This window comes from Corylus avellana, chromosome 10, assembly GCF_965113065.1.
Source record: "Corylus avellana chromosome 10, dhCorAvel1.hap1.2, whole genome shotgun sequence".
NCBI classification, from domain to species: domain Eukaryota; kingdom Viridiplantae; phylum Streptophyta; class Magnoliopsida; order Fagales; family Betulaceae; genus Corylus; species Corylus avellana.
In genome coordinates this window covers 95476-123010 of record NC_142499.1, presented here as the reverse complement: position 1 = coordinate 123010, position 27535 = coordinate 95476, and the positions used below count along the sequence as shown (strand labels likewise).

The following is a 27535-nucleotide window of genomic DNA, read 5'->3' as shown; positions in this document are numbered from 1 at the left end:
CTACAAGCTATTTCAGGGCGTCATAGCAAAACAATAAACAAAAGCTCATTGATTTCGTCATACGCACGTTCACCTGCTCCACAACCACAAAAAACCAAATGGAACAAGAAAGTAGCATTCATCCATGCCAAAAACTCCAATAGAAACCAAGGAAAAAAGAAAGAAAAAGGAAAAGTCCCACTGATCGATAAACAGAGAGATATTATCTTATATAACTTAATAGAAGGGATAAGCTTTTTTACAATCATAAAAGGGCTTCAGTCCAACATAAAAGAGCACCAACAAGCACACAACTGGTTGCTCTTTAAACTTGCAAGGAACCAGCAGGCTAGGATCCAAAAAAAAACATAAATCCAAAGGCCTGCTCCATAAGAAAATACACTCACAGCATGACTTCATTTTTAGTAGTATGTTCACTTCTCACATGGATATTACATGAAAACGGTTCTGTACAAAGGGAAAAGATATAGTAAATTGGCGTTGTTGGGAAACAACCACATCATCTTCCAGCAGCGACCAAGGTCTTCTCCTTGGAGTCTTGGGCAGTCTTTAAATGAGATGGTGCTGTTTCTGCGATGATCTCTTCCTGTGCAGGGACAGGCACTGGATGAACTGGTTTTGGTGCGTAGTTGAAAGACAGATCTCTGTTGGCAGATAGTGCTAGGAGCTCTTTCTCCTCCAGCCCTTTTGTTGGCCCCAGACTGCAACGATCAGGGGTGTGCTTGGCCAATGCGTCTTTAAATTTTTTGATCTGTATTATTAATTCCATTATTTAAAAATCCGCATTGAGGGGGGAAAAGAAAGTACAAATGCTCAAATGGTATCTGCAAACAATGTAAGATCAACAAGTGGTATCCGTAACCTACATGAAAAGTTAAACCATTGGGTGGCAAATTATATCTTCAAATTTACAAAAAATGAAGCCAGTAAATCCACAAACAGAAACATGGTGTCCCGTTGAATAATACATAAATATAATGCAAAGCGCAGCTAAACATAATGTCTCATTCAACTTTATTAGTGGATAGTTAAACTAGCTAGGCTGCTAGAAAGTGTAATTTTTTAAAAGGAACATAACAAAGTAGTTCCTAAAGGAGGCGGTGAAGATAATATGTTTGTGAGGAGAGGAAGTGTAACTCTAAAAGGAACATTACAAATGGTACTTCCTAAAGGAGGCGGTGAAGATAATATGTTTGGAAACCCCACCCAATTTCTAGTGGAAAACACCCAATTGCTTAAAAACAGGATTGATTGGAAAGGAATTAACTAGCCAAGTTAGTAGAAACATTTTACATATACAATTTATCATTCATTGGCAAGCAAAGTAAGAAAATTAAGAATACTGACCGTGGCATTAGTACAGCTAAAGCTGCAAAGACGACCATGAGCGCCTCTGTAGAATCGAAAGAAGGGCAGAACATGGACATTAAGGCTATAACACATGGACTTGTGCTCCTCATAGTTCACCTGAAGGAACTGCACATCTGGGTTCATCTCTGCAAATTGACATATCTGCCACATAGAGAACAATAAACAATCATCTCAATCGGGGTGGGTTTTGAATGTAAAAAAGGCATAATAGCGACATGGGTTGTGGTTAAGAATACCACCTTGGGGTGGAGAGCTTTGCAGCCACCGCAGCCAGGGGAGAAGAAATCGAGAACAACCAGCTTATCCCCTGCGTTCAATAGAGAGTCCACAAGGTCCTGTGTGGAGGTCACCTCTTTCATGTTGGGTTGGAGCCCCTTGTCCCACCATTTCTGAACCTTCCCAATCCGAAGGCCCGTCTGTAAATCCCGTACAATGAAAAATTTAAAAAAAAAAGAAAGAGAAAGAAAGAAAGAAAACCATTCAATTTCCCTCAACAATTCATATCTTCAGAGGACACATACGAGTTTAATATCAATTTACATGGCATAAAATTTCAACTCGCAATTTTAAAGAGGGGGAAAAACGTAAAAAAGAAAAAGAAAAAAGTGTGACCCAAAAGAAATGAATGAAGGATCAAGGAACCCTTTATTGCAAATAAACATATTTTGCCCGAAGTCTAACTAAATTGAAAAAAAAAAAAGAAAAAAAGAAAAAAAAAAGGAAGATGTGGCTAAGAAATTACCAACCTGAGCAAAAATTGCAGGTTGGAATCGGAAATTCCCTCTCTTGGGCATGAATTTGTTTTCTTGAAGAACAAATCTTCTGCCATGAAAATCACTGCGTGATGAAAAAGACGATCTGAGGGACTGTGGTGTTGTCAGATTCAGAGGTTGAAACCACTTCACGGAAGAAGATGATTTGTAAGTACAGCTCTTCTTTGGGAAAACAGAAAAAAGCCCATCGCCTTGACTATGATGACACGATGAAATCAGATTCGTTCCGCCCAACACCTCCGCCATTGAATTCCAATTCCCCTACTTTTGATTGCCCAAGAAACCCACCAAACCCAGAAAAAGCGGAAATGAATTTACCCAGGTCAGAGAACTAATTGAGACTGAGAGAAAGAAGTTTGCCTAATTGCTTTAGCTTCAAGCATAAGAAATTTCAAGAAAACCAGAAAGGAGAGAGAGAGAGAGAGAGAGAACTTCAGGAAGACAAAATGAACGCAGACAGCAAGGAAACGCTGGAAAAATGTTGCTAGGATTTCTGTACCGTTGATGATGTGAATCCAACGATGGTGGAAAATGCACGTGGATGTGAAAATAATAAACCGGTGATGTGATGAATTTAATTGGATAAGGTTGGTTTTGGATAGAGATCAATTTTGCTTTTCGGATGGCCATTTGGACAGAAAATTGTTAAAAATCCGGATCAGTGAGTTATTACTTTTTTGCCTTTTCATTTTGTTTTTTGTTTTATAAAAAAAATAACCATTTCAAAGAATATATCATTTTAAAAAAATGCAGTTAAAAAGCCTATTGTGTTTGGCAAACTTCTTAAAAATTATTTTTGCTTTTCAAACCCTCAAAACTCTTATCAAATATCAATTAACCAAGTAGATTTTCCAGTGTGACTCTCCACTAATTTTTTTTTTTTTTAAAAAAAAAAAAACAAAAAAAAAAAGACAAATCACTTCTTTAAATATAATTAACATGAGCGTTCAATGGCCCCATGATGGCATACAAGAACATTCAATTCCAAGTTAACCTTTATGAACTTTCAACAACCATACAGTAATTATTAAGAAGGTTTAGCGGCCCTAAGGTGGCCGCCATGAACTTTTGGCGGCTTTGGAATGGTCGCTATAAACTTTTAATTACTTTGCAATGGCTGCTAGGAACGTTGGATAGCTTTGAGGTGGCTACCATGAATTTTTGAGCAATCCCATGCTAGTTGCCATGAATTTCTTGCAGCCTCACAATGGATGCTAGGAACATCAATAACCCACGGTAACCACCAAAAACTTTTGGCGCTAGACACTGTTGATTGCTGCCAATAATTTGTTTTACTTTAGGCACCTCTCTTCATTTTTTTATTGTTCAAAAACACTTTTCAAAATTTTATCAAAGGAACCTATTTGTAGACCCAACATATAATATGTTTTAAAACTATTTTCAAAATTTAAAACTCAAAAACACTTTTCAAAACTTCGAGAAAAATATTAATTTTTTTTTTAAAAAAAAAAAATTGTTGGTAAAACTTTACTTTAACCCCCTAAACTTTCACTCGATTTTACAATCTCTTAAACTTTTAAATATCTCATTTTGGACTCCTGAACTTTCAATTGTTCTCAATGTGGACCCATCCGTCAGATTTTAAACGTTATATGATGTTTATACCTCTAACTTTTGTATAAAATTCAAACTTCTAAAACTTTTTTTTTATTTTAAACAAAAAATGAAAATCAATGACATTTTGGTCTCTTTTTTTTTTGTATTTTTAACTGCTAAAATTAATGGAAAGGTTCTATTTGAGAGTAATTGAAAGTTTAGAGGTCCAAAATGAGAGATTTAGAAGTTCAAGAAAAGTTTGTAAAATCAAGTAAAAGTTTAAGGGACAAAAGTAAAGTTTCTCCAAAATTGTTTATGTTTGTTACAATTTTTGTTTTTGTATTTTTCTTTTGTTTTGTCTTCTTGTAGTTTTTTTTGGAAAAAAAAAAAAAAAAAAAAAAATCTCAAAACACAATAACAATGGGACCAATTTCATTTTTTTAATCCACCCAAAATGCTTATGACGAATTTATTAAAAAAATGTGTGTTTGGCATGTCAAAGACGCTCATAATCTGATTCAGTGCATCCGGATCCGGTGGTTTCATGGTAGACAAGTCACGCACGTGAAGTAGGTACTTTTCGAAATGTCAGTATCTTGATTTACCTCAACCCTTGATCTGATTTTTGGTAAGTTTGAACGTTGATCCTTGATCCTGGGAAATTTGAAAGAGAAGAAGAAATAGAATAGCATATCCTTTTGGAATTTCGACATAGAAGGCAAAGGCATCTTCGTTGCCACCTCGTCTACTCCTAGATAATGTCGTGTCGTCTCATGTGATTGTGACCCAACCATTCACGACAAAAGCGTAGCTTAGATTGAGATCCCCCTTTGGCGTTAGAGAGAGAGAGAGGTTGTGGGCCCCTTTATTCGGACATGTGAGTTTCACACTCTAAATCATTTGTGGTAGATAGATACGAGCTGGTAGATACATAATAATAATCGGTCCCCCACTACTTTTGTTATTTAGGTTGTCCAATTTTTTATTTATGAAATTCTAACTCCCTTAATTATAGGAGATCTTCGTCAATCTTGCATGTCATTCATTATATGTTAATATCATGATATGTTCGTTAATGTTTTTTTGTGGGCTTTTCTGGGTTTTAGATCCAAAAAGGTGTCAAGATATTAACATAAAAGTAAAAAGGTCTTTTTTTATTTTTTTTTTTTTTTTACATGTTCACACAAGAAATGAAGAAGGATATCCAACTTGTTAACTAACACATGTCAATACATAATTGAAGAGGGTTAACAAAAATTTAACAGTTGATGCGGCTCCTATGAATTGTGTTAACAAGTTATAAAAGATATCCAGCATTACTTTAGCATTTTGACTGTTCACTACTTTTCCCACTTTCTCATCTATCTACATCATCTACTGCTTCTCTCAATTTTTGCTCTTTTTTTCTCCTTTCACTAAGAGAAAGATGAAATAACATTGAAAAGTATCGACATCGATCTCATCAGTCATCAATTTCTCTTCTGGTTAGACATTTCTTTTAGATGAAAAGAAATATATTTTCACAAATATATATACTTATGTAAGTGTATAGTACTAAAAAGATGAGATAAGTGAAAGGAAAAATGTTACAATTATCAAATTTTTTATTTAAAAGTTGATTTTTAAATCATGTATCATTATCTCATAAGATTTATTATTTAAAAAAATATGTTATTATCTTATGAAATAGTGATACATTACTTGAGAAATGAGAACTAATTTTTAAAGAAAAATTTTGCTAAATGTAACAGTTCTCAAAAGAAAGAGAAATGCTATTTCATATTCACGTGGTTTCTACAAATTTAATAATTAACCTCTTTAAAAAAATTAAAAAAAAAATTGTAGGAAAAGGGAAAAGAATCAAGAAAATAACTTCGGGCGGGCAGCGGGCTTTCCTAAAGATACCGGGCCCATCCATCCTCTCTCCTCTCTCCTCTCTCTCTCTCTCTATATTGTCACTGTGGACCAAAGATTCAAAGGAATCTCTTTCTTATTGTCTGACGACTGACGACTGACGGCTCTTCTCCATTGTTTACTAGACATATATTTTTCCCCACCCATCAGCCAGCACTGTCCAAATTCCAAGCTCCCTCCTCTTCAGGAGAATCTCATTCTCTATAAGAAAAAGGAGATTGAGTTATTGGCTGATTATCCTATATATCAACTCTAAAAATATGCTTCAACTACATCTTCCCCACCTTTCCAGACCCAGCTCAATCACCCATCCAAGATTCAACCATGCCAGAAATGATCTTCATCATTGCAAAACATCACCCGCCATCAAACCCGTCCTCACCCGGGCCAGAACCCACAATCTGAGCCACATTGCAAGGTGCACAACTCACAATGCTCTGTCATTTCCTACCACTGATGCTAAATCCGATGATGATAACCTCACCGAGCATCAGAAATCTCACGAGGTTCAAGAGCATCAGAAATCTGAGGAGCTTCAAGAGAGTTCTCGTAAAAAGAACTTCTGGGGTGCCGTCAGTTTGATCATTGGCACTGCCGTCGGGCCTGGAATGCTCGCCTTGCCCGCTGCCACCATTACTTCAGGTCCATTTCCGTCCACCATTGTCATCCTCCTCTCATGGGTTTACGTCATATCCTCAATCATTCTTGTTGCTGAGCTCAGCTTTGCCGCCATGGAAGAAGATGGGGTGGAAGAGGTGAGCTTTACTGGTCTTGCAACAAAGGCTTTAGGAAGTCGTTTCGGTGCTTTTGTTGCCCTCGTCTACATATCCTTGAGTTTCTCATTGTTAGTCGCATGTGTTTCCGGCATCGGTTCGCTTGTCTCTCAGTGGTTACCATGGATGAATCTTGTGATGGCTCATGCCTTGTTTCCTCTGATTGTTGGAACCGTGGTTCTTTTCTTTCCTTTTAAGGCAATTGATGCAGCGAATCGTTTTTTATGCCTCATCATGCTCTTCTCTATTACTGCACTTGTGGCTGTTGGTTTATCTGTGGCTAGAACAAATATATTAAATTCCTTTGCTTATGCCTCGTGGGGCTTTTCATCCATTTTGCCTGCAATACCTGTTACTGTACTCACATTGGGGTTTCATGTTATCACCCCTTTCATATGTAAGATTGCTGGGAACACCGTGCATGATGCTCGCAAGGCAATACTGGTTGGTGGGGCTGTTCCGTTGCTCATGGTTTTGTCATGGAATTTGATTGTTTTGGGACTTGCAGGCCCCAACATGGCCGCTTCCATAAAGGACCCTATATCCCTTTTGCTCTCCGTCAACCCTTCTGCTTCATCTCCAATTCAAGGCTTTGCCTTCTCTGCCTTGGCAACTAGCGTGATTGGGTATGCTGTAAGCTTCCCAAAACAGCTTCTTGATACCTTCCAGTTGCTTTTTGGGAAATTGGCTTTTCATTCAGAAATGGGTTCTAATGTGGATGAAAATGGGAGAGTTGGCTCTGTTGTTTACTCCGGAAAGCCAGGGAAAGTTTCTTATATAGAATCGAGGAGCGGTGCTGCCTCAGACGCTAAATTGAAATCAAGCGTCGACGCTTCTGATTCATTCAAGATCTTTGTAGTGGTGGTTGTACTCGTTGCTTCAGTTCTCATAGCATCTTTCTTCCGCTCCACTTTTTCAAAAGCTCTCGATTTTGCTGGGCTTTATGCAAACTGCTTTCTGTTTGGCATCATTCCTCCTGCAATGGCTTACATATATCAATCTAGAAAAAAGCTCAGGTATGGCCAAGGATTTACTCTTAATCGATTTGTTTGAGCAATACTCTTAAAACTATTTGTTAGCTAGGCCCAGGCAACATCAAGATGAAGCAAATAAAAGAGAATTTACACATGAACTGCTCTGGTGACACTTGGCTTACAGAGACGGTCGTTATACATGCTTATTGGTTAATATATATAAGTTTGGTCTCAATCCTGGGAAAAGCCCCCAAAAGCGAAAGAGTATATTGTGAAAACTAGGTCCCAGGTAGATACATATTATCTGCAGGTGCAGGTTCATCCTTGTTTGTGCTTAATCACCCGTGCAAATGCCACATTCTCTAGCTTCATTATATTTCATTTGGAATTAGCCCATGTTCAATGTGGCCAAAATTAACTTCAGAAACAGAGTCCAAATTCCTCCCATATGACATGAGCCTTTTGATTCTAGATAAACTGCTGTCTGATTAATTTGGGCCTAATATCCTCAAAAGAGCCAACTATTTTACATTTGTCTGAAACCTTGATCTCCTATTTTTTCTTAGGTCAGTGAATTATGTGAAAGCCTAAAAGACATTTGATCAGTTCTATAGTCTTGTTATCCTCAGTTATTTTTCTGCATAATGGAATAGTGAAAGGAAATTAACTTATTTACATGAAACTAGATTTTGAATTGATGGAAAACCAGTTTTTAGGTTCCACATTCCATGTATGTTCCATAATCTATTTTCAAGAATAGTTGGATAACTCGTTAAAACATTTTCCAGTGGATGTACCGACCTGGATGAATACAAATAAGTTTCTTTATGATCATTTGTATTTTCCTAGTTAACTTGTTGAGTCTTGTTTCCATGCTCGGATTTTGGCAGATCATCTGTCCTGCCGGGGGGAGATGGTGCACTTCTTTTACTCTTCTGCATTGCTGTCATCTTGGGGATTTGGCATTAGAAGACTAGCGGCTAGAATTTAACAGCCGTGTATTCCTCATGTCTTTCTTTTCAGGGAAGAGTATGGACTATTACTTTTTCAATTCATTAAGAATGAGGAATTCAATTTAAAGTCCTTCAAATTCATGGTAAATAATGGCGAGGCCTATTTCCATCGTAAAAAGAAATTGATGGATGCTGATTTTTTTTATAATTATTATTAATTTTTAATTTAAAGATATGCCAGTACCAAAAAAAAACAGAAAAAAACAAAAAACAAAAAAAAAAGCCAGCCAGCCAGCCAGACAGCCAGCCACTGTCCAGAGAAAAATCCAACAGGAAGAACATGTCAGAGGAAACTGTTGTGGCGGAAATGGATGCCTTGTTGAGGCCTTTTGTTTTTCCTTTTTGTAGGCCTTTTTTTCTGTTTCTGTTGTTTGTTTGCAACTTGCACGTTGATGCTGATGCTGCTCCTGAGCTTGCAGCTCCCTCACGGTCCTCTTCTTCTTCTTCCACGTTGCGGCTTCACCTTCCCTCCCCCTTCCTCTAAACCTATTGCGAGCATGGTTTCCCTCCAAGTTGCACTTTAGACTTTGCATCTCAAAAGTGTTCTCAACTTCTGAATTAATCACCTTTTTCTTGAACTCATTAAACCGACATGACTTAGTTTGTATATTTGGTTCATTGAATTACGAACACTACAAGAGAATATATACGTGCAATGCAACAGTATATCACCAACAACACACGCATCCGTTTGATAACAGGTTTTGCCTTCAATATTATTCACTTTTTCTTCAATACTATTCATCTTACTTTTTAACTTTTTTTATATTCTCTTACTTTTTACATCATATCAATCACTTTTTAAATAAAAAAATCACTACCAAAACAATTTTTTTTTTTTTCATTTTTCTATACCAAACTGTTGAAAAAGACAACAGAAAGATAATTGCAGAGAAGAAATTTGTATTTCTGATATATGTTCAATTGTACAATGGAATGACCTATTTATAGTTGAATGAGGCCCTAAAAGAAAGGAAATATAATAATTACAAAATAATAAAAAATCAGCATATTTACAATAATGAATACGATATCAAATATTTCCGTAATATATTGAGAATATTACGAGAATATAATATTGCGGAAATATAATATTCTAACACAAACATTTTTACTTTTTCACTTTTTTTTTTTTTAAAAAAAACATTCATACTTTTTTTTTACATCAATCAATTTATGCTACAGTATCAAACCAAAGCCTTTTATCAAACACACCCGTACCACCATTGCATGATCATATCATCAGAGTTAGTGCCATCGACCACGTACAAAACGACATTTATATTTGACTAGATCTACCTCGACGAAGCAGGGGGCATAGCCCCCGGTTTTGAAAGTTTTGATAATTTGAGGCTTGGGGAGGGGGGTAGGGGGGGGGAGAGCAGGGGGCCCCACTGTAGCTTTAAATTAGGGGTGAGTGGGGGTCGGAGTGGGTTGGATTTCAACCTTTTTTCCTACTTGACCTGCAACCCTGAGGGTTTGGAAAATCCAACCTGCTACCCGGACAAAGTGAATAGCATTTACGCGGGTTTGGGTTTTGCGGGGTGGGTTGGATTTCGTCATAGAACTCCATGAATGAACCTCGAGAGGTCTTTGAGAACCCAGAAAGCTCAAGATTAACCCATAATATTAAGAGAAAAATATACAAAAAGACCCACAAATCAATACCCAAAAAAATCTCAAGATTAACCCAGAAGACTAAGAGAAAAATATACGAAAAAACAAACAAATCGATACCAAAAAAAATCTCAAGATTAACCCAGAAGATTAAGAGAAGAGTTAAATAGCCCCTGGGATTTTGTTTCTTTATTTTTTTCTCCATAGGGTTTGATTTTTATTATAGGAGGTCCCTGTGGTTTTGATAATAAACCAAATTAGTTCTTCCGTCAATTGACTGTTAATTGACTTAACAGAAGTCCACGTAGACCAATTAAATGTTGACACCTGGCACCTAATTAATTAATTATTTTTTTAAAAAGGAAAAAAAAAAAATTGAGAATGGCCCTTTGGCCATGGGGTGGCCTGGCCCCAATCCCTTTTTTTTTTTTTTTTTTTTTAATATATATATATATTAATTTAAAAAAATAATATTAAAAATTTAAGTAAGTGCCACGTGTCAACATTTGATTGGTCCACATAAACTTCTATTAAGTCAACTAACGGAATGACTAATTTGGTCTATTATCAAAATCACATAGACCTCTTATGATAAAAATCAAACCCTAAGGAGAAAAAAATAAAGAAACGAAACCTAAAGGAGGTATTTAGTATTTAACCCTTAAGAGAAACATATACGAAAAAACCCAAAAATCAATACCCAAAAAAGCTCAAGATTAACCCAAAAATATTCCCCAACAGCCGAAGATTTCGATACCCAAAGATTTCAGTCAACATGAAGAGAGCTCACAAAGCAGTGGTATGAGCTTTGTTGGTCCACGAAGACGGAGATAGAGCAGAGGGAGAGAGACAGGCGAGAGAACAAAAAAAACGAAAAGAAAAGAGGCACTGAAGAGGGGAGGTGGCTAAAGATGAAAAGAGAGGTATTAGGTTTTTTTATTTTATTTTTTTAATATGCTTATGAGGGGTGGGTCTATACCCGCAACCCACCTCGCACAAGTTGGATAAAATCCAACCCGAATCCGCAAAAAACCCCTCAAAATCGGCCCTTTAATAATCACTCTTGTAAAGTTGTAATGCACACCGCACAATACATTCAAATGCACATTACAAACCCCGTGAAGATGATCCACTTTCCGTGATTCCCACGTTTACCTCATGTATATAACAAGAGAACGCAATAAATTTGTCATAAAACTGAAATACTTCTTTGCACCTTGTAGTATTCCATCTCTTGTATGTATGTACCTACACTAATTCTGGAGCATGCACACATGAGAAGAAAGCTTAGAGTTGACAACAGTAAATGTAACACTTATTGCTGATAAAGGAATGCCTCCTAAAACCAACCAGATATGCATCTTCTTCAACGTCCTTAGCAGCAGGCTTCAGTCCTTGAATTGTTTTGACAATTTTCTCTTCTACAGCCACAAGCCACAACCATCTACACCAAACAAGTTTGACAGTGGAATTCGTTTTCCTGAAGTAGTGGTCTAGAGCTTCGGCAGACCTTTTCCCAGCCATTAGTCAAGAAATGCTCCATGACTTAAAACCACCTACCATTTTTTTTTTTTCATGTAGTATGGCCAGCTGATGAGCAATTGATCATTGTAAACACTTGAAGCCTACACCGCATCATTAATACCGAGTGGATATCTTCCAGCTAGCTTCATAATCAAGGCAGCACAAACCATGAAGCAGTAGTATATGGAGCTTCCTTTAGTTGTAGTAGATCTATTTAATTTGCTTTGCCAGCTACAGGATTCCGACCAAACTGGATTATCATTGGCTTGCCTTTGAACACATATCCATTTCCTAGATTCTGCAACCAAGGGTATGCCAGTCATCACAACTTCAGCACATGAGCAAAGATAATCAAAAGAAAAAAGAAAGATTTCATTTAGTTGTAAGTAGAACTATATATGCTACTCTTCAATCAGTGAAACGTCCAAAACTAGCCATTTCCAGAAACCTAACATATTAGTATAAAAAACCTCTCTCTCTCTCTCTCCCTTCTTTATTTTTTATTTTTTATTTTTATGTTTTGTAAGTAACAAGTCAGCCTCTACAAGTGAAAAAGTAAGCACATGTTTTCTCAAAATATTTCGAATAGAAGATGTGGGAAGTTTTCTAAAAAGTGTGTTATGTTTTGTTTTTTTAAAAGTGTTATGTGCTTTTGTTTTTTGAAAAGTGTTTCGTTTGGTAACTTAGTTTGAAAATGTGTATTTTTGTATTTGAAAAGAGAGAAGAGTTTTAAAATACGTCAGCAAACGTAGCCTTAGGCTTTTTAGATTACTTCAATTAGTGTTAGGCTTCTTCTAGATGCAAACACCCTGGCCCTTTTTTTTAGAAAAGCCAGGGCCATGAACTATGGTATCAGTAGGATTGTTCATATGTATGAAGCATAACCTATTTCATATGTTGTAGAACCCAAAAGTTACAGTAGCAACTACATTCAAATTTGATGAAATCTAGAGTTTTAACTCTTATGTTCATATCACAACATCATTCATTGTGCTAAATATATGGATATAATCCTAAAAGTCCGATTTAAGATTCAGGTTTCCACCTTTCCATCTCCTTCTATCTATGCTCACAGGTAGGCCATCCCCTAGATTCATTTACAGAAATAAGTACATTGCTGAAGCTAACTTTGATACAGGTAGCAATTCCTTTGCCGCCACTTAGGTGGGAGAGAAATAACAGGACGGCTTCCTGAAAGTGGATTCTTAAGGTTGAACACTGAAAGTGATGAGGCAGTTCATGTTAATGAAATTAGTACATAATGGGACTTATACTTCCATAGGCTCTCCCAACCAAATAATGGTTTGAAAATGGGATTTTTGCGATCAAACTAGCAAATCCTAACGATCTTTCTTTTGAGATGAAGAGAAGACTAATCTGGTTTTATTGCATTTTCCTTTTCTTTGGTCTGGACTGAATTTGCATTTCAATGATTCGAAATTGGATCCCAGGCAGCCAATTGGAACCTTCTTAACAGCTAGTATGGATTTTGATAATCAATTTCCAAAGCAGCATCCATTTTTTTCTAATTAAAGCAGCATTCATTTTGAAACTAAAGTACAGCTACTTAAAATTGGGAGGCATGTCAGTGAGTTACTGAGGAACCCGAAAGAATTTATGATGAATCATTTAGATTACTCTATCAACCAGATATTGCATTATAATTTTTATAGCGACTTAAGGCTCACACGATAACATCATAGGATATTGCACATAAAAAGGAGCAAGGACCAGCTGAAACAAAATATTCTATATGCAAGGGCTGAGATGCTGCAGAAACACAGGCACATCAGATTGCATTTTGTAAGATACATACCAATGCACGATGGGCAAGTTCAACTGATGGAAATGTCACAAAAGCTTGACCTCTCATTCTTCCCTCCTGAAATCCAATTTTATTACTTTTAGGTCCAGAATTCAGCAACTACAGCACTTTAACTTGATTGCAAATATTAATCAATCAAGAAATTAGTATGATATGTCAGGTCCACAAACTTGTTTCCATCCACTGAAACATCCATGTAAGAAGGCTTTGCTCATGCTTTCACAATCACAGACATGAATTTTTCCAAATGCCTATGTATAGTGAAATAATCCTCTAGGTTGTCATCTAATCCTCTCTAAGTACCATATTTGTTCAGTGAAATATTCACTTAGTGCTTTATATTAATAGCATTGACAGTGGCTTTTGTTTCCAAGTTGTATTCATGCTCTTAATGTACGATCATAGGACCGAGTCCTGCATAAGGCTTTCATAACTGAAACTTCGCTAAAAGATAACCAAACCTTGCACCTCATGTACTTTAAGAATCAGAACTCTAAAAAAATAAATAAATATTTTTTTGATAGGTAATGAAAAAAAATTAAAAATAAAAAAATATATATTGAAACAACTAAGGACTTGGAACTAAAACTGTCTTGATTTAGATGTTAAAAGACAACTCAGAGACTTCACCTGCATAAGCTTCACGCGAAGACCAGATTTAGCCGCATCAATGCTTCCAAATACTGACCCTAAAGCACATATAGTAAGATATAATAAGCCAGAACTGTTTTTTTGATAACATTGTTAGAAGTATTAAACACAACATTAATTATTTGAGGTACTACAAAGATTTAACATACAATCATTTAACAGAACACAATCATAAAGTAATCTTCTTTTTTTCTAAACAGGCATGAAAGTTGCTAGATAGGTACCATTGATAAAAAACTAAACTAAATTTTGGATTAACTAGCAATAACCAGTGTTCGTGATCTCACCAAAAATGAAGTAGAAGTCATCAGCTATCACGTCCTTTGCCAAGTTCTTCACATACAACACAGAAGCAGGACATCCAGCTGCATAGTTCTAAAAAAAATCCGAAAGAGCTTCAATTAATCATTCAATGAGTAAATATTTGCGAGTCAAAATCATTCTGATCCAGTTGTATGTATTTTGTTTAAAATAACAGATCCTCAAGATTGATATAAGTTAGTGTTGAGCAGTCTATACTTTTAATCACATTCAGTACCTTAAACATTGGTAGTGATAAAATTTCCTCTGGGGGCAACTTTCCGCTCTCTAATTCTTCTGGGGTTGCATAAGCTTTAATATCTGAACCCTCTTTGTCTGGGTCTTCTAATTCTTTTTCTGTGCTATCATCTTTCTGTTCATTCTGAATCACTTTTGGGGCAATTTTGATCTGCAACCCAACCAAGAACAGGATATAAAAAAATATGAAAGGTAAGAGATACAATCATTTATTGCAAAAAGAAAATGACCTGTAATACAGAGTTCTTTTTTTTAATCAACGGAATCTCTTTCGGGACCAACGTGGCAGGTTTCACTCCAACAGCTTCATGAACGACATCTTTATCAGCTGCAGGGCCCACAATCACTTCTTGCTTGAGACGCTTTTGACCATATTTTTTAAGTGCTGAAGCTCCAACAGAATAGGCTTTTCCATTAATCTCCTAAAAGTATCACAGCGAAAATTAGAATCCACAGGGATTACATAACAGGTTTAAAAGCCAACTCAAGGATTTTCCTTTAGGTTCCATCTCTTTCAATGTACTTTTGCAGAAGTGTAGAGATTCATTTTTTGATAAGTGAAGTATAGAGATTCATCCACAATGCTAATTTGAAGAAACATTGTAAAGATTCTCCCCAAATCTCGTAATTAAATGTCCACACATTTTTTTCTTGAAAAAAGGATGCAGGTTAAAAAAAAAGATTAGCAGAAAAATCAACCGCAGAGGTTTTCCTGTTCAAACAACTAAAAACAAAATGACAATGAATGTAAATGTTGCTTGAAGACAAAAGGTATCATTTAAGTATATACAGACTAAACCGCATAATATTTGACCAAATATTTTAGGTAATCAGTGCAAGAGGTTACCTCATCTGAAGATTCCATTTCCGACTCATCACTGGACAGATCTGCCAAATGAAGTTTTGCAGGTACAGGTGGGGGAGGTGGTGGTGGTGCAGGTAGTGAAGGTGGTAGGGGTGGAATTGGTAGAGCCATACGAAATGGAGCTGGAATATTCATTTTGTTCATCAAGTGCAACACCTAGAATTAAAAGGTAGGTTGTAAAATATATGTCCCATTAAGCTCATGAAGTTAACTAGATTAGAATTATGCATATAATATAACTATGGAGCTCAAGGAAGGAAAACCAGTAAATTGTTTTATTAGCATTTCATAAGATTGGAGACAACCTGTGTATAAAAGCGAGGAACAGCAATAAGAGCATTTACAATGTTGGTCAGTATATTTCCATCTGGTGGAGGGTAAGCATACCTGTAACACGAGGTCTATTAAAATCTAAAATAGACATAGACAAATCTAAAGATTTCTATGTCATCCAAAGAAGGTTTTGAAAGAAAACTCCACATGTTAGACAACATAAGTATTACTTTTCAGTCAAATCAAAGTACTGGATGATAAGCTTGGGCAAAAAAATCATTACATTCAATAACAAAAGAGCCAAATTGGTATTGCCTCTTTCATTCTGATTAATGAACTGAAATTGCCTATGGATCTGAGATTTCACAAAGAGCCAAGATAAAAAGTCCAGAAATAATAACGTGCATGCTTAAATTGTTGTGCCTGTAAGGTAGAAAATTTAAGGACAGGTCATAGAAGACATATGAAGAAAGGAGCTGTATCTACAGTGAAATGGAAAAACGTACTCAAGGTGAGGAGGAAATGGATAGTCGACACCAAGCCTTGGGGCAATGGGTTCACTAGCAGGCATAGACCCAGAAATGAAACGTTGAGTAGCATCATTGGCCAAAGAAGTGGGTGGAATAGCGTCCTCCCCGGAATGAGCTTGACTTGCTTTATGTTTGGAATCTAGGGTTGGCTTATTACTAGCTCTCTCCACTGATAAGACTTTACCAAGAAACCTCAGCCTAACAAAACCCAATAACAAAGGCAGTGGCATACTTTTTAATGCAATTGAACTGAACTGGATCATAATCAGTATAAGAGTAAATGTTCAGACAGGAATGAACTATCCCAAAACAATATAATACCCATTTAACTGACGATGCGCCTGGTAAGCCAAAGCTTCATTCTTGAAATCCAAAAATACACAGTTTCTCAATCTGCAGAAAGACAAAAGGATAAAAAAAAAAGAGAGCAATTGAGAAAGAAGGAACAATGATTGGATTGAAACACCAAAGCACAAAAAAATTGACGCACTTAGGAACGAAGCAAGGACGGACAGAGGAAGCACCGTAGTGGGAGAAGAGTCTGAAGAGGGTGTCAAGAGGAATGGCTTCGGGAAGGTGCCGAATCAAAAGGGTTATCACAGCTTCTTCCGCTTCTGATGCTCTTCCATGAAATGCTTTTGCCTCTTCTTCCTGCCGCATCTGATTCTGAGGGTTTATGTAAAGTTGCGAAGTGCAGGAGGAGGAGGGGAGAAGTGCAGCCATTGTTAGAGAGAGCAATTACATTTGTTTCTTGAGAAAACCTTAGGTGATGCGCTGCAAAATACCACTTTTACAGCAACAAATCAAAACTTGACACATCAGCCAAGAGCATAAAATTTAATAGAAATGAAAACACCTGATCAACTAACCTAGTCAAAAGAAAATTCTCTTCATTTTCCCCCTCTCTCCCACATGCTCCCGCCCCCTCTCTCTCCCAAATTTCCCTGCCACCTGCCACCCTACCACCACAACCGGCCACCACCAAGCAGCGCCTCCGACCACCAAGAATTTTCGCTGCCCACCACGAAGGCCGAACACCAACCATCCAGAATCCATGGAGCCACCGCCATAATCCGCCCAAGAGAGAGATGGATGATGTTGGTGGCCCAGGCACGCGGGTCTGGCTGTGACCCACGCTGGTCTGGCTAAATGTTGGTTTTTGGCTTAAGGCTAGTTTGGTTAGCAGAATGATTATTCCATCAGAAAAATGAACAGCTATTTTTGAGAATAGAAGAGTGGAATGAAATAACTATTTATATTCCTTAGTTTGATTGAAACACTGAAATACACTGAAATAGAGTGTTGAATGTAATTGCTATTCATATTTCTTTGTTTGGTACAGTTCAATAGGATGATAATGGAATCATATTGTAATTAAATTTCTTAAAATATCTTTATAATACAAATATAATTTATTTTTATTAAGAACTTTTTTTAAAAAAAAAATTTTATTTTTATTTTTATTTTTGAAACATAAACTACATAAACAATTTCTCACGACAAAATCTCACCTCTTCATTCGGCCATCCTCCCAACCGACAGCCCTAATTCCAAACAACCCAAAATTTCTTCAAAATCACAACACCCATTCGGTGCTTAGCCAGAACAACCCAAGAAACTCCAATCCCGCAACCAAAGAAATTTCATCCACTCTTCAATCGAGTTGGGCCATTCAGCCCGTCTAAGAAAACCCCCAAATTCAGTATACAAACAACTGGAAATTCAAGCTCAAAATCGCAACAAAACAAATCAACAAATTTATTTCAACATTTTACTCAATCGATACTCACCCCAAAATTAAAACCAACAAGCTAAAGAGATTATCGATTTGGAAAAAAATGTTGACGGGAGAAATATCTTTGGAGGACGGCCGGACTGCACCCCAAGGAAGCCCACACACTCCTCCCTCTCTTTCCTTCTCTCTCCCTCTCTTGGCGACGCTAAACAGGAAGGCAGCACACAAAAAAAAAAAAACGAATACAGAAACAGAGAGATGAGAGATAGAAATACAGAGAGGGGGCGAGAGATGAGAGATACCTGGTTGGAAGACGGACGAGTTGCAGTCTGAAGAAGACGGACGGTTTGCAATTTGAGGAAGACAGACTGTTTAGGGCGCTGGAATAACGAGAGACTGAATGGCTTTTGTGGCAACTTAAACGGATGCCTTATTCCCACATGAAATGAATAGCTATTCCACTTCTTTTTCTCCTTTTTTTTTTTTTTTTTTTTAATTTATTTTTTATTTATTTTTATTTTTTATGGATAGTTATTAGTGATTCTCAGAATTATTATTCTTAAAAATAAACTTTTACCAAACAAAAAAAAATGACTATTCTTAAGAATAATTATTTAATTTTTTGGGTTTATTCTGTGAATCAAACGACATTCACTTTTGTTAGTGTTCGTGGGTTGCTGAGTCTTGTTGGTTTTTGACTTACACTTGTTGCTGTTCTTGTTGGCGTTCGGCTGATTGTGACCGCGGCGTTCGGCTGCTCCGAACCTCAGGTGGTTTCCGTTGATTTGGGGTTTTTTTTTTTTTTTTTTTTAAATAGTTGAGTTGGGGCTTTGAACGTGCAAGAGAAAGATGATGAAATTTGTTTAAGAATCTGGTGTTTCCAAGTCTATTGCATTTTGTGTACTTATCTGACGTGGCAGCTTCTAATTAGATGCTGTAAAAGAAAGCATTTGCGGCCCATCCGGTGTAAGGGACTCTCTTAAGGCCGGGGCAAACCTCACAAGTTCGTTTGGTTTTCACCAAGTTGAGTTGCTTGTTAGGCTGAATATCAGTCCATACGATTTGGACCGATTCATAGCCCAAATATAAATCCATCAATACTAAAAGGGCCCATCCATAGCCCAAAGATTGACATATTAAGCCCATAAATATATCCACCGCCTCCTTTGTCCAAGCTGACGACAACAATAACAAATAAACATCGAATTTGAAAATTTCACGAATAACCTTTACTCAATTGCTTGGAAAATGGCATAGGAATAAATAAATAAACATTTAGAATCTTGGAATTGTACCTTTACTCACACATATGGTCTAGCTGGGACGTGGAGACATATCTTATGAGGGCATAAGAACTTTTGGTAGATCTAAGATGCGATGCTTCGGTGAGTGCTGAAATAAAATTATTTATGAGAGGACTGGGGAGGAATTAAGGTGCTTTGGAATTTGCATGGATGGAAGGGTCTTCTCTATAAAAAGTGTGTGGGATTGGATTAATTTGCTTCCATAACTCTAATTAAATAAGATAGTTTTATTTAACAAAAATAATTCCTAAGCATGCGTTGATGATCGATCATCTGGTTGGTTATTAGAAGAAGTTGAGATTGAGGGCTATAAATATAACCCATAACACTATTAAGTGTGTTTTTTGTGATGCCAAGTTTATTTGTGGGAGCATCTGGGGCCACCTTAATTTATAATAAGTGTAATACATTTTGTGTTGTTGTTTTGTTTTTGTTTTTGTTTTTGTTTTTTTTTTAAATAAATGTTACACACATTCTCACTCATTCTTCTACATTTTTAAATAAACATTTTTTGATGTAATAATAAAAAATAAAAATTATCATTAAATCTAAAATTTAATAATAATTTATTCAAAATTTAATTATAGTTTTCACTACCACGTGATACTACATGTGTTTGGGAGAGTGGAGAGTGTACACTTGCATTGTTATAAAAAATAACTCATTTTATTGCATTGTTATGAAAGATAAAGGAATTTGGAAAACGGAGGAAAATGCCATGTATATGTACGTGTCACCCGATCAGGAGATCAGGACTCAGGAGGGGGATGCATGGGGCCAGCTGGGACCCGCCACGTCAGCAGTCACCATCGAAGGGATATGAATGAGCTGGTAACGACGTGGCAACCCAAGAAATTAAGGAATGGAAGTATGACGCTAATAATGATTAACCCAAAGACCAAGGGGCAAGGAGCCAAGGACATCAACATCCAGGAATAAGTCAATGTGCATATAATTAATTAATTAATTAGGAAGTCTGTTAAGCTTTTTAGATATTAGAAGATGGAAAATTCTATTATCTATTAATTATAATTTCCTTTTAGCTCCCTTAATTTAGTAAAAACTATATATATAATTAAAGTTGATTGTTTTATAACTTTACATGCTGCAAGCATTACAGTACTTTTACTCGATAAGTCCCAAAACTTGAACCATCCCGTCCTAGATCTGTCCTCATCAGGATCAAGAAAAAAAAAAAGGGCCTCGATCGATCCGTGTTGGAGATCACCAAAAGGTCTCTTCTGCCTTCTCCAATCAGAACTACACACACAAAATTGTTTACTCATGACTCATGAGGTTAAGAGGCCTGGCCGTGGGTCACATTAACTCCTTGTCCGCTTTTGTAGTTAACTTTGATTCTTTAATTTGTGCATGCAACCTTCTCCATAAATGAATGGATAAGATGTAAATTAAGAAATAACATACATTTTTACATTGATTATTAATTAGTTATTAAATAACAAATTGTTAAGTTCAAATATAGTTTATTAATTAGTTACCAAATAACAAATTGTTAAGTTCAAATATGCCATATCAATCACACACCCATATATACCTCTTGTCTATTAATTGGTCCCAGCCACTAGACGTACAGTTTCAACAATTGGTCATTAATTGTTAATACAATAATACTCGTACGTAACCTTGTGGCAATAAAACTTGTAGGACATGTAATACGGATATTGATAGCAATTTAAACAGTAAAATATTATTATGCCAATTTAAGCAGCAAAAAGCTAGAAATTAATCCGAATGGGCATGACCTAGCCAGCTGAACATATCCTGAATCCAAAGAGATTGATTTATTTAATTAGTTGGCTGAACTGTTGAATGAATCCATGAAGTCCGCGTGGAAAAAGTGGTAAACAGTAGCCAAAACGCGTGAAAAAAAACAATCTGCTACAGTGAAGGAGCTATTGTGGAAACATAAATAATATTCCCCTCTCCATTATCCATATTTATATATATATAGGTTATGGAAAATATACATGAGCTAGATATCCTTATTTATAGCTAGCTAGCTTGCATAATGTAAAAAGGATCTAGAAGAAAAGACTGGTTCCGGGGAAACTTCTATGAAGTTTCACCTTATTCTCGTAAACGACCGGGGTTCGAGAATGTCGGTACGCGGTTTGTCTCCCTGCATGTTCTAAGTTTGTTGGAGATAGATACGCTGTTGCTAGTATGAGTAGATCAGTAGGCGACATGCATATCAATATATCATGATGAAATATTATACCTAACTACATTCTAGAACAGGGTTTAAGAGCATTTCCAATGGAGGAGCCATATTTTTATGTAAAGTGGCTCCTCAAAACTCACTTTTATTTAGTTTAGCTAAGCCATTTTTAAATGTCTCTACATCCGATTAACTATATTTCTATATATTTTATTAAAATATTATTAAAAGTAAAAAAAGTTTTGAGAAAAAGAGAACATGTGATAGGAAAAATGGAAAAAAATTTAGAAAAAAAAAAGAACATGCAAAGAAAAAGTAGGAAAAGATTTGGGAAAAAGAGAAAACAGGTGAGAAAAACAATGAAAAATAAAATAGCTCATTTGAAAAGTGCTGCTACATTTAGCTTTTCTTTTAGCTCTTCTAATCAAATATTTATTTTATATATATTTTTTTGCTAATCCAATGTAGGGGGTTTTTAAACATTTGAAGAACTATTTTAGATAAAAGTAACATTTGGCTCTTCCATTGGGAATGCTCTAAGTGGAAATTAACAATTAATCTTGTAATAATGTTCACTTTATATATATATATATATACACTAACCGTCATGCTGCCACTCTTTGTCAAACATACAATACAACTGCTTAAGTATTAGGTTAAAAGATAGATCAAAAGTCAATACAAAGTAACAACTTATGTGAAATTTCAATTCCCTTCAATCGCTTATGATCGATCACTATATATAATGACTCCAATTCCATGATGTATGGATATCCTTGTTAATTTACACCTAATTGATAAAGAAAGCGGCCGGAGAGATTTCCATCCTATGAAACTTCCTCCACTCTCCCTATAATGTTCCCCTTTTTTATTTATTTTTTATTTTTTTAGTGATGACCTTTTTCTATTTTCTTTTCATTTTTCATTTTATGATGGAGGGATATATATATAGGTCTCTCAAGGGAATAATTTGGTTCCTAAGCTTATATATATTATATAAGAGAATTAGCTAACTTTAATGTAGGAGGGAACCTTATGCATGTATCTTGTCCAAGAAACCGTGTGTAACATGTGCATCCGTACATGTTTGGCAAACATGACGCATAATGGTGTCCCTAGTCTAAATGTGTGTTAGAATTTATTAAATATATAAGAGTGGGGAGGAAAAGTTGTCTACATAATTAGCAAGATATAAAGAAAAAGTCAACCACTATAAATAATCGTCTTCACTTTAACAATAAATTGAACGATGGAGACGAGGTGATGTAAATCAGAGTGTATTCCGAACCCATATGTTATTTCATGTTTTTGTCGTTTAAGTGTCGTGGCCGTCCGGACAGCCATATGTCCCATCCGAATGAGTGTCGTCAATTTGTTTTATTTTCTAGCCGATATTATGTTGTTATTTTATTAGGGTTAGGGTTTTGGTAGTCTTTATTTCGTTATTTTATTAAGTTTAGGGTTTTAAGGGTATTTATGCCATATTTTATTAGGTTTTAGGTTTTGGGCTATAAATATATGTTTACAGTCTCCAGAGAAAGGGAGTTTATGTTGATTATTGATTTTTATTAATGAGAATTACTCATAGTTGAGTTTATTCATCTTTTTTCCTTTAAAACCTAGAGAGTATTTAGCTTTTCAAAAAAAATTCTCAGATCATTGATAGACTCAAGATTTATAATTACCTATCCGTTGCTTTATTGTTGTTCTTTGATGCAACCTACTAAGTCAGGCTTCATTAGTTGGTATTAAAGCTCAAGTTATTTTTCATGAATGGGGAGGAGCGACCGTCTGACAGACATGAACAAGGTGCACGTGCGCACGGAGACAGCACGTAAGGAGCAACCGGCGATTTGTTTGCGACACATGGGTGGTGGGCCAAACAATTGTCGTCGCTAACCAATATCGCAATTTACGGAAGCGGAAGGCAAATCTATTGCTGAACGTTGGCTACATATGAAGGATCAATTCACGACTATGAGGGATCAAATTGAAGACCTCACTATTGGAATATCCAACCTGTGTGGTCACAAAGAGAGTGGATCTAGAAACCCGTTTACAAAGCGTCAAACGCACGGACATCAGCACCTTGCGCAATCTCATGCCAATCGGCGCGTGAGTAGGTTCAAACTTGATGTACCAGAATTTCAAGGTTGCTAAAGAGTTCTTGGTGACACAAATTTTTTTTTTTTTTTTTTTTTCTTGAAAAAAAAAAAAAAAAAAAATCAGGGGCAATATGGGAATTTTGGGATGATGGCAGAGATGGTGCCTAGAGAGGTGACGGAGATTATGAGTCAATCAGTTGTGGTAGAAGAAGATGAATTTATTGAAGAAGATTGCTTGGTAGACTGGGCCTCTCCACCAATCTATGACATCTATCCCGGCGAAGAGGTGAATTCTATACACCAAGTTTTTGATGAAAGTCTTGAAAGAGAAATCTTTGATTTGGAAGTTAATTTCCTTAGAGTAGATGCTACATTGTCAAAAACTTTTAACCAAAGTTGTAATGAGGTCTATGGGGCGAAAACGACTTTTCTATCAAAGAGTGAAAGGGTCTTTGTGAGTTATTTGGAGATTCTCGTGACATTTGGGAAGGGCAAGGTACGAGCAAAGCTTGGCAAGTCTACTTGGCAAGGTGAGGTGCGGGCCATCATGTTTATTATGAGGTGTGGGCTTGTTGTGATTTTGAGAAAAGGAGGATGGAATGAGTTGACTGGACAGCCGAAGGATCGTGGAAAGAACCGGCCGAATTCGAGAACGAATTCTCTCTAGCTTGGGGAGAATGATGTAGATCGGAGTGTATTCTGAACCCATATGTTATTTCATGTTTTTGTCGTTTAAGTGTCGTGGCCGTCCGGACGGCCATATGTCCCGTTCGGATGGGCGCTGTCAATTTGTTTCATTTTCTAGCCGACTTTATGTTGTTATTTTATTAGGGTTAGGGTTTTGAGAGTCTTTATTTCATTATTTTATTAGGTTTAGAGTTTTGGGCTATAAATATATGCTTATAACCTCCAGAAAAAAGGAGTTTATGTTATTATTGATTTTTATTAATGAGAATTGCTCATAGTTGAGTTTTTCCTCTTTTTCCTTCAAAACTTAGAGAGTATCTAGCTTTTCAAGAATAATTCTCAGATCATTGATAGATTGAAGATTTAGAATTACATATCCGCTACTTTATTGTTGTTCTTCGCTACAACCTACCAAGTCAGGTTGCATCAAGAGAGCTGTTCGCTCACATCACGCGATGCACGCATGAGCTCGGGCTTTGGCCTCTATGAGGCACATCTACGCATCAAACCAATTGAGGAGTGTTTTGGTATGAGATTGAAGCTCAATTTTTTGCCTTCATAATTTTCCCATTTCCCTTTTTCATCTCTATTTTCCAACAATGTGTAACTGTGCATACACATGTGCTCTAAGAAAAAAAAAATAAAAAAAATTGACCCATTTACCAATTATTTTTATTGTACCAATTCAAAAAAAAAATTTATTTTTATTGTACAGCTTGCATATATTATACACATTTATAATGTGTATATGGAACGTTAGTATTCATCCTCATAATAATTAACGTTTTGTGTGAAGAGCATCCAATAATTGTCCAACATAGTCTAGATGTGTGGTGAACAATACATACACGTACGCGTGCTAAAAGTTGACAATTTTAACCATTTTTTATAATTTAATGGTAGAATTTAGAACATATTATACGAAAATATACATATGGACATTTATATTTTATTTAATTCATGATAAATGCAATATATAATAGGCTCTTCATTGGATATCCTATGTGAATTCGTGGGAATCACTAGTGCTAGTGTACAGTGCAAGACTTGCTACAGTTGTAAACGCAAAAAGCCAGGTTTAATTTGATCGAGAATTCTTCAATATTCCCACCGGTTGCAGCTAGCTTATTATTAAAATAATGCTGTATACCACATTTTTCTCTCACCACTATTTATTATTAATCTATTCTTAGAGTAATGTCATGTTATATTTGGGATGACTCTAAAAATATTTTAGTTCTTTTTATAACATTACTCAATCTCAAATTTAATATAGTAAATTTAAAAGTCACGTTATATTTGAAATTACTCTAATTAATCTTCCTTATATCATTACTCAAAATGGTTAAATTTTTGTTCTAACATGTGATAGTAGAAGACAACCTGTAGTGAAAATTATTTTGAAGTCGGTGGGGATGACATAAGATGAGGTTAGGTAGCTGAGAAGAGAAGTAGCAGAGGTGGTTCATTTTCATAGGACAGCGAAGCAGGATTATGCGGTGGGGGCTTCTTATTGGTAGGCGTGTTTTCATGCAACAAATCAGGGTTTTGAATTTCTCTCAGAAGATACTCTTTCTGGTTTTCCTTTATGTTTTTGCTTAACATGAAATACTTGAGTACCACTTGTAATTTCTTTCTTTCAAGTCTAAACAACTGGGAGTAGCTAAAAAAAGGCGGTTAGCTTTCCCGCAAGTATGTATACCGGCGGACGCTTTGCTTTGAATGGAAAGTAAGCCCTTTAATGGAAAAATGGAGCATATATCACTCACGTTCACATGAACCTTTCTTCTCTTCCAATAACCGATACCCTTATCCCCAATCCCCCGCCAGCTCTCTCTCTCTCTCTTTCTCTCTCTCTCTCTCTCTCTACGTACAGTAATTAATTCAAATTATGATCAGCTTGATTAATTAAGAGTTTTATTAATTTATTAGATACTCATGAAATTAATCTATCTTTGATTAATTACTACTTAAGAGATATTAAGCATATATATTGTCAGCCATGGGATCTGATAAGAAAAACACGTAAGATTACACTTGTTAACAGCTCAGCTCAGCTCAGCTCATGATTAAATATTGTTAAGATGTTTAGTTGGGCACACATGCATCAATAATTAGGTTCCGTTGGACAAAAGATTTAAGCGTCCTTCAAGAAACTATGATTGTTATAGTTACTGTTATTTAATTCTCTTGATTACGCCTGCTCAGAAGCATCTTCGCCATGGATTCAGGGAATCATTCACTCATGAATACTTTCAGGATGTTTCTTTCACGTGTTTCATCTCATCTAATTTGGTTCTTATTAATTAAGGAGCTTACTCATATATTCTTGTGCATGTATATATATCCCTTTTTTTTTATTGTATATATATATATATTGTCTTCGGATGAATCATTAATTATACGTCCATTTACAACTTACCATAAGATGATCAAGATTAAGGTTGCTTAATTATAAATGGTGAAGAACATTAGAAAATGAAAAGATTCTTGTTGGTAATTTGAATTATATATATGATATAAATACTGAGGAAAAAAAAAAGAATATTCATGTATGGTATAATTAGTACAGTGGGGACAAATATTTCTACACTCGTTATATACTTTCTAATTCTCAAGGGAAACCATTAATTTATAGTTTTTTTTTTTTTTTTTTTTTTTTTTTGAGAAAAACATAACATTTTATTCAATAATACCACGAGTATAACCCTCTTACATCACAGAGCAACGCTCTGAAGCAACCATAGCATAAAGCTACAAGATTACCAGGTTTAATACAAGATTCGACACCAATCCGCTAACCCATGACTAAAATCAGATTTAGTACTAGATCTGTGACAGACAGACTCAACCAAATGCACAGATAGCAATTATTCCTCGACTCTAAGAGCGGAAAGATTCTCATGCCGAACCTCTTCATCCTCGACCCGAAAGCCAGGATAATGATCACATCCACAACCCAAAGATCTGGACCAAAACTAATTAACCCGAAGACAACATAGATCGAGTGAGAGAGGAAAGAGTCCTATTACAAGCCTAACAAAACAGGAAAATTAAACAATACAGGGAAAAAACATACGCCAAAACATAAATACATCTTAAAGAAGCAACATAACAGGGAAATAAAACAAAAAAAGAAACAACACACTCCGATCACGCACACGTCGGGAACCGAAAACCGAAGGGGCGTTGAAAGCTCATCGCGGCAGGGACTCGTCGAAAGGCCCAACAGTGGACGGTGGGCGGCAAACAAGCACAGAGAAGACGGGCAAGGCAGGACCTGAAAACAACCACAAATAAGAAAAAA

The 27535-nt window shown here is 36.0% G+C and overlaps 3 protein-coding genes across 6 annotated transcripts; 1 reads left to right on the top strand and 2 right to left on the bottom strand.

The window, feature by feature from the left end:
- Window positions 1-181: 181 nt before the first annotated feature.
- LOC132161958 (thioredoxin-like 1-1, chloroplastic) lies at window positions 182-2606 on the bottom strand. The gene is made up of 4 exons (XM_059572187.2): window positions 2118-2606; window positions 1611-1787; window positions 1348-1512; window positions 182-751 (listed from the first exon to the last, which is right to left on the bottom strand). The coding sequence occupies exons 1-4, from the start codon at window positions 2388-2390 to the stop codon at window positions 500-502; spliced, it is 867 nt and encodes a 288-aa protein (XP_059428170.2). The 5' UTR covers window positions 2391-2606; the 3' UTR covers window positions 182-499.
- Window positions 2607-5743: 3137 nt separating this feature from the next.
- On the top strand, window positions 5744-8468 carry LOC132192189 (Tryptophan/tyrosine permease). Its single transcript, XM_059607451.2, has 2 exons — window positions 5744-7404; window positions 8253-8468. The coding sequence occupies exons 1-2, from the start codon at window positions 5876-5878 to the stop codon at window positions 8329-8331; spliced, it is 1608 nt and encodes a 535-aa protein (XP_059463434.2). The 5' UTR covers window positions 5744-5875; the 3' UTR covers window positions 8332-8468.
- Window positions 8469-11644: 3176 nt separating this feature from the next.
- LOC132192345 (U11/U12 small nuclear ribonucleoprotein 65 kDa protein) lies at window positions 11645-18373 on the bottom strand. 4 transcript variants are annotated; one of them, XM_059607654.2, is made up of 12 exons: window positions 18256-18373; window positions 16709-17005; window positions 16540-16611; window positions 16195-16416; window positions 15721-15802; window positions 15398-15571; window positions 14781-14972; window positions 14531-14701; window positions 14280-14367; window positions 13972-14030; window positions 13333-13398; window positions 11645-11814 (listed from the first exon to the last, which is right to left on the bottom strand). In XM_059607654.2, exons 2-12 carry the CDS (start codon window positions 16939-16941, stop codon window positions 11731-11733), a joined length of 1443 nt encoding a protein of 480 aa, XP_059463637.2. In that variant the 5' UTR covers window positions 16942-17005; window positions 18256-18373; the 3' UTR covers window positions 11645-11730. The 4 variants fall into 4 exon arrangements, with proteins under 4 accessions (XP_059463637.2, XP_059463640.2, XP_059463638.2 ...); XM_059607657.2 differs by having other exon boundaries at window positions 16709-16992; XM_059607655.2 differs by lacking the exon at window positions 18256-18373 and adding an exon at window positions 17088-17147.
- Between the last annotated feature and the right edge of the window lie 9162 nt (window positions 18374-27535).

Excerpts from the sequence above, each read along its gene's own strand:
- LOC132192345 (XM_059607654.2), bottom strand. The coding sequence starts at position 16,941 with ATGGCTGCACTTCTCCCCTCCTCCTCCTGCACTTCGCAACTTTACATA. Across the intron at positions 15,803-16,194 it reads CCATTTCCTCCTCACCTTGA|GTATGCTTACCCTCCACCAG; the intron begins GTACGTTTTTCC and ends CTCGTGTTACAG. Across the intron at positions 11,815-13,332 it reads AACTTGCCCATCGTGCATTG|AATCTAGGAAATGGATATGT; the intron begins GTATGTATCTTA and ends CCTTGGTTGCAG.
- LOC132192189 (XM_059607451.2), top strand. The coding sequence starts at position 5,876 with ATGCTTCAACTACATCTTCCCCACCTTTCCAGACCCAGCTCAATCACC. Across the intron at positions 7,405-8,252 it reads CAATCTAGAAAAAAGCTCAG|ATCATCTGTCCTGCCGGGGG; the intron begins GTATGGCCAAGG and ends GGATTTTGGCAG.
- LOC132161958 (XM_059572187.2), bottom strand. The coding sequence starts at position 2,390 with ATGGCGGAGGTGTTGGGCGGAACGAATCTGATTTCATCGTGTCATCAT. Across the intron at positions 1,788-2,117 it reads AACCTGCAATTTTTGCTCAG|ACGGGCCTTCGGATTGGGAA; the intron begins GTTGGTAATTTC and ends CGGGATTTACAG. Across the intron at positions 1,513-1,610 it reads GCAAAGCTCTCCACCCCAAG|ATATGTCAATTTGCAGAGAT; the intron begins GTGGTATTCTTA and ends TCTATGTGGCAG.